The 6,923-nt window shown below is 36.6% G+C and overlaps 1 protein-coding gene across 2 annotated transcripts; it reads right to left on the bottom strand.

The window, feature by feature from the left end:
* Positions 1-2,043: 2,043 nt before the first annotated feature.
* On the bottom strand, positions 2,044-5,762 carry LOC127838403 (uncharacterized). 2 transcript variants are annotated; one of them, XM_052366134.1, is made up of 3 exons: positions 5,743-5,762; positions 4,119-4,268; positions 2,044-3,399 (listed from the first exon to the last, which is right to left on the bottom strand). In XM_052366134.1, exons 2-3 carry the CDS (start codon positions 4,225-4,227, stop codon positions 3,140-3,142), a joined length of 369 nt encoding a protein of 122 aa, XP_052222094.1. In that variant the 5' UTR covers positions 4,228-4,268; positions 5,743-5,762; the 3' UTR covers positions 2,044-3,139. The 2 variants fall into 2 exon arrangements, with proteins under 2 accessions (XP_052222094.1, XP_052222093.1); XM_052366133.1 differs by lacking the exon at positions 5,743-5,762 and adding an exon at positions 4,910-5,194.
* Positions 5,763-6,923: the final 1,161 nt, after the last annotated feature.

The raw sequence follows: 6,923 nt of genomic DNA on the forward strand, positions 1-6,923 counted from the left end.
TCCTGTACCAAAAGGCAAGGCAATCGTCGGCGAATAGTCGTACTTGTGACTTGACTGTGTCGGGGAGGTCATTTGCATGGCACAAGAACAAGAGTGGACCGAGGACGCTTCCCTGAGGGACTTCCGAGTCAACATGGTATGAAGTGAAGTTCTCCCCGTCTAGAACAATTGCATGTGGCAGTTTGTAAGAAAGTCTTTGAGCCACTTAGTATTCAGAGGTCCATCGATACCATAACTGACCAGTTTATTATGAGTATCAGGTGTGGTATTGTGTCGAATGCCTTCGAAAAATCGAGGATGGCGTTGTCTATTTGGTTACTCTTGTCGTAGTTAGTAAGCAGATCATGAATGGTTATTAGTTGTGTTTCGCAGGAATAGCCAGATCTGAATCCGTGATTGAGTTAAGTGAGTATGATGTTATGTTCCAGATGAATAAGCATGTGTTTACAGATTGTGTGTTCTAGTAGTGTACATGATATCGATGTCAGAGATACATTTTTATAGTTCTCTGGTAGGTAAAACACCTCCTTTCTTAAAGACAGGGGCGATGTTTGCATTCTGCGGTCAGCGTGTAGCTTCTCTTAGTTCAATGATTGTTATGCCCCCGGATCGAATGATCGGGGGAACGTTTTCTTTGGGCCTGTCTGTCTGTCTGTCATTCTGTCCCAAATCTTCAACTTTGGTCATAACTTTTCCAATATTGAAGATAGCAACTTGATATTTGGCATGCATGTGTATCTCATGAAGCTGCACATTTTGAGTGTTAAAAGGTCAAGGTCTTCAAGGTCACTGTTCAAATATATGAATGGGGCATTGTGTTTTCACAAACACAGCTCTTGTTTAAAGATGTATTGAATGGCTGAGGCTAGATCAGCTGAGCAGTTCTTAAAACAGTTTTTAGTTTTTTAGGATAACGTTTGGACCTCTAGTTTTTAAACGTTGAAACCAAAAAGTAGTTTCTTTACGCCTTCCTCTGTTATATGTAGTGGGGATATTGAACTTGCATTTCTATCGGGTTGGGTGAGGGCATGTCTTTATCTTCTTTAGTGAAAACTGAGTTAAATTCGGCTATAAGTATCTGAGCCTTTTTGCTGTTGTTTATAATTTGAGACAATTTTTAAGAGGCGTCTTGGCGGCCTGATTTAATATTTCTCCAGAAGTATTTTTTCTAATTCTCAACAAGTCCACTTTGGTTCAAGAATGCCTATTGTCGCGATGTTCATATTACGGCTTGACACGCTATGGATCGTTCTCTATCGACGTTATTTGGTTGAGAATATCCATGGGATTGTGCAATTTTATTTTATGCATAATAAAAGAATCGTGACCATAGAAAAAATATAATTCGTGGTTGCGCCACTCGTATAAATATTTTATCACTTGTGAATTAAAATCGATGTTCCACCAAATCCAACAAATATAATCTATTTATTTTATGCGTCCCTGTGGTTTCAATTGTTATTTTTTAAACAGTATATCATGGACACCGATCTATTGAGCAACATGGCGACCGTATCACCATTAACATTTCGACAAATTCGCTGCATATGTTTTACTGCACACTCAAGGACTCGCAAGATTTGTGGCAAAATCAATGCCTGAATGTTTCCCGGAGAAACTTGAATATTATTGTATGATGACGTTGTTAAAAATACTTCATGTGAACAAGCAATGTTTATCTATGTATACTGCGTGTCGGGCATGTTTCAATAAAGTTGAACACACAATGCATTTCATTCACTAACTTAAAGATTCGGTCAGCCAGTGCATTCCTTTTGCATATGTACTCGTCAAACGTGGTCGCAGGGGTGTAGTGAATATATCCGTCTAGCGATTGTTCGATCCCGATAGTGGGAGCGTTCTTTAGATTACCCCCCCCCCCCCCCCCCCAAAGACACCAAGTAATAGCTCTAGTTCAAGGAAACTGACTCAATATTGTTTAAATAAGCGTTAGGCTTTCTATGCAATCGAACTAAAATAAAAAGGTTTAAAACGAGACGCAGTGTGTCCATGTTATATGTTTGATATGAAGTCAAGACAGAAAGCTTTTATATTTTTATTGGCAGATACTACGTATTTGCATGTAATTGGCTATTGGAATATTGATAAAATCGATTTGATATGAACCTTTGTTTTCTATCGCGCAGATATTGGTTGGCTTGTTTTTGATCGTTTAAAGAATGCTATTCTAATTAAACTTCGATTGCATTTAGATCTAGGGCAATCTTGTAATTAGATAAAGCAATTGGATTACGTCAATTGTGTTCAATTGATAGCCGTACATTGAAGTAACGTAAGAAAGGACTTTAATATATCATAATCATTGCTAAAGCTTAGATTTTTCTCCTAACTTCTTAAGCGTTCAGTTATTTTGCTTTATACTAATTGGATTATATATTACTTAAAAATAATTATTTCATACGTGTTTATATATGTTTATTTACATTATATACGTCATCACCACAATCTAAAAACATTGTCATATCTTTGTATATGTAATACTGACACGGTAAATATTGTTTTCATAAAATAAAAGAATGGCTTTTAGAGCTGTCTGAAAAATAACACACTAAAACAGTATAATGTTTGGTAATGTTATGACAGAAATGAATGATATGCATTATGGGTCTTTAATACATTTGAAGCAAAACATTAAGTTCCTAAAAAAGAAACAATGTATGTTAGCTATATATTTGGCACGCGGACTTAATTTAATTATTTTGCTGTGTTTTTGTTTCAAATTTATTGTTTAGGATAATGTTTTGCCATGTACAAGCTAGGTCGCAGCATCCGGATATGGATCAAATATACACTTCCATAATTATGTTTCTTGTGACAGTGTGGGTTGTTCGTAAACATTTTCAATCGTTTATTGTTGCCAGAAACAAAAAAAAATGTGGCAATATTTGATACCCTTCACAGATTTAGACCAATATACTGAAAAAAACAGCTCTGCTAAATAGTGAATGCATCGCAGAGTACACCAAACAACCAAAACTTTCTAAAATTATAAAAAAAAACACAAGCGTGCTATTTTCTTCTTTCACTTTTTGTACGTGTTTTTATATCTCCGCCATGCTTCAACGTGATCGCAAACAAACAAAACTTTATAAAAAAACACGCGTGATGTTTCATTCTTTCATTTCTTGTACGTTTTTTTAATATCTCCGCCCTGGGTCCACATGTGTGCCTGGTAGTCAGAGAACAAGGCGAGGTTTTTCCAGGAATATGACCTCGGGTCCACGTAGTCGTCGCCTTTGTACCATTGGCCGCCCTTGGCCTTTGCTTTGCTGGCCCGAGTGTCCCTCTGCATCCGCTCAACAATGTCCGGTATTCTGCTGACCGGAAGTTTCTGTGGCGTCTTCGGATATGCTCGAAAAATGTTGGTGTACACTCCGCCTGAAAAGAAGTTCGATATTACAGGAATAATTATTCAAAATCTTACCGGTGAACACTCAACTTCAATACTTGACTTATGTTTAGTTAGCTTCGGTAAAACGTTACTGGAAACTAGAGAACGGTTATGCCGATAGACCTGTATTTACAAAGCTGCGAAGAGAGAACTTTTAAGTTTTTATCTTAAATTGTACTTCAGTGAAAATTGATTGAATAATTCTATGTTAATTGTGTTCTACTTACAAAAGGATTCATTATGCATAAATAGTTTTTAGTAATATTTAAGTGTTTGATATTAAAATTTGAAATACGAAATAGCCAGCGATTTTAAGCTTTTAGTTCCGCCCGTGCGATCGGTCTTTTCCAAAATCCCGTTTCAGTTCAGCTCATTTAATAGGTCTTCACCAAAATATCAGACCTAAACAAGCCCCAACCCGGTCTTACCATGTGATCTGTTGTTTTTACAACAGCCCTTTCCCGTTATGTCTGCTTGATCGGTCTTTTTCAACGTACAAACAAGTTTTACCTGCGTGCTCGGTCTGTTTCCAAAAGCACTGACCCTTTCTCCCGTTCGATGGGTCTTCTCCAAAAGCACAATTCCGTTATGCACGTGTCATCGGTCAACTCCAAAAGCACCTACCCTTTCTACCTGTGCGATCAGTGTACTCTAAAAGCACCTTATTGTTATGCTCGTGTGATTTGTCTACTAAAAAAACGCCTACCTGTTCTCCCGGTGTTTGGTCTCCCATCTCCAACTTTGTGGTGCCCCGTGGAGGCGGAGTTAGTGGGGCCCACACGGGGTACGGAGGTGCCAATGGCTGCCACAGACATGCTTGCAGTTGGCAGTGGTCGTGTTGGCTAGTGACGGTTACCTATGAACGAGACTATAAGTGTCAATATTTTGTGGAAACAAGTTTAGCAATTATTCCAATATAATATAGCAAAATAATAGCAAATTAATATAGCAAATATTCCGAATATTCCGATTCCGATACCGTTTTGTACGGTTTTTGAGGCAAATTGAGTAGAAATATTCTTTAAACTAATTGAAGTTTTGATAATCCAAAATTTAAATGCTGATCTAATTTGAAATACGTAGTGTCAGGCTTACGTAGAAAGCACAGTAATTGAATAAAAGTTCAATAATGAGACATTCCAGTCACTAAAATATCCTGAATGATTTGTTGCATAGTGAGAATCGACAAAAAAGACTCAATAGAAAACTCACATAATTTACTACAAATTGTAAACTTATGGGCATTCTGGATTTTGGGGCTATATACTTTAATTTACTCCTTAAACATATATCATATGTGTATTACATTAATATTAAATTCATATCCAGAGTATTTAAAAAGTACTTTGATAATTTATCATTTAAAATAATTGAATGTTTTTGGTTAACGTTTACCAAAGTATGATGAAAAATGAGGTGTAAAAATGGCTGAAAACTTTCGAAATTGTTACGATACCAAGTTTCATACGAATAAAATATATGCCTAAATAAACAAACCTGTCAAACACTATCCGCAAATTAAACACTTGCAATCTTCATACGTCCAATAAACCCGTAAGCACCTAACAAAACGAGTCTGCATAAATATATGCATTAAACGATAGCAAACCGTTATCTACAGCTCACAAATAGCTATAGTTGTTTTTTCTTAAGTAATCGAGATCCAAGATACGGGTACTTGTCAACAAATATATCACTCGAGACGATTGTTTGTTTTACACCTCGAGTCATTAATTGTTTTTATTCAGTTTAACAGTCCGTTTGTTATGTCTTGTGTTACCCGGTAAGGTAACTGTTTAGTGGGAACTGATTTATACTTAAAGACAATACGAAATATCGATTGCTGGATTAAACGTTGCGGTTAATAAATGTACATGTTAATGTTTTTGTAAAGGTACAATGTATAATGACAGAAATTGCGAGCAGTTGATTTTAATTTTAAAACTTTATCTTTAATAAAACAGTGTATCTTTATCTGTTTTTTTTTCATCTCATATTAATCTAATTTAGTTAACTTTAATTTAGAAGTTAGATATGTATCCGCAGATTTTTGTATTTGTTTCGCATACATTTATTATGCAGTAATTAATGCCATTCACATGATAAATCGAAATTAAATATTTGTATATGCGGTTTATTATGTTTATTATCAATAAAAGCACTAGTTAACACAACAGCTTGTGTTGTTAATAAAACCATACATTGGTATATGTCGACTAAACGTTACATCCTAAATAAAGAGCAGTGAAAGTTATACAATAAAGGAGCACACACAAAAACAATATGTAAATAATCTTTTCGTTTAGAAACAGCTTAAGAGTCAAACTCACCTTTGCTTATAAATTGATTTCGTTTAAAATAATTGACAATTGAAAATTAAAAAATGTTAAATGAAATTTAAATATCGGCTTGAAAAAAAGGATTCTAATGATTGCATTTAAATGCGCTGCACACTGAAATAAGTTGAGATAACGATCACATGATTGAACAATACGCCTTTACACTCACATAACGTTTTAATCCCTACAATAAAATCACAGTATAAGGTCAATAGCACGATTGAAGTAGTCGTTGCGATTGTGATCAGTGTATACAATTAATCAACTTAATTCCTGGCCGATTATTGACCTAAAGAGGTCTTCGCAGACCGATATTTGTACATTATCACAGGGACGCATTTGTTTGTATAGGTCCGTGATAATCACGACCGCTTGAAGTTTGACTGGAAAGGAGCATTTCCTGTAGTGCAGTGTGACAAATGGAGGAGACATTCCAACTGCTGGTTCTTCATTTGTGCACGTGACTGTCATTAAGACGTGTACGTCTTACCAATATCGACCACTGCGTTAATCGGAAAGCCGGCGTGGCGGGAAGAATTAATTTGACGGCTCTATATGTATACGTAAGCCGGTGTGGCGGGATAAATATACATGTAGAGCCGTCCAATTAATTCTTCCCGCCACGCCGGCTGTCCGATTAATGCAGTGGTCGGTACATGCGCTTTTTACTTAGGCGACCCGGGGTCAATGCCTTGTCACGGCAGCATGTAGGCTTGGTTGGTGGGCAACAAACCGTACAAGTGGGGTTTCCGCTGGGTACTCGGGCTTACTCCCACGGCACAAAACCCCCATAAACTTGAAAAAAAATCAGTAACAAATGTATTCAAATTGCAGCTATAATTCAAAATTCGTCCCACCCTTCGGTCGCCTAGCAAGTTAATAAGGTAAGAAAGCTGTGGCACACTCTGGGTTATAACAAATTGTACATAATCACAGGGATCTGTTTGTATAGGTCCCTGATAAACACGACCACTTGAAGTTTGACTGGAAAGGAGCATTTCCTGTCGTGCAGTGTGACAACGTGCATGTTCAACGACTACACTTAATGCAAATTACAGTGGCATGGAGGAGACATTCCAACTATTGTTTATTCACGTGTGCACGTGGATGTCATCAATAATGCGCACGTGAATGTTTGACCAATTAGTTATCTATATACATGTAGAGCATTC

The sequence above is a fragment of the Dreissena polymorpha genome, chromosome 7, assembly GCF_020536995.1.
Source record: "Dreissena polymorpha isolate Duluth1 chromosome 7, UMN_Dpol_1.0, whole genome shotgun sequence".
Taxonomy (NCBI): domain Eukaryota; kingdom Metazoa; phylum Mollusca; class Bivalvia; order Myida; family Dreissenidae; genus Dreissena; species Dreissena polymorpha.

Bases quoted from the DNA above. Each gene is read 5' to 3' on its own strand.
- LOC127838403 (XM_052366134.1), bottom strand. From the start codon at position 4,227: ATGTCTGTGGCAGCCATTGGCACCTCCGTACCCCGTGTGGGCCCCACT. The intron at 3,400-4,118 runs GTAGGCGTTTTT...ACTTCTTTTCAG, and splicing joins ACCAAACACCGGGAGAACAG to GCGGAGTGTACACCAACATT.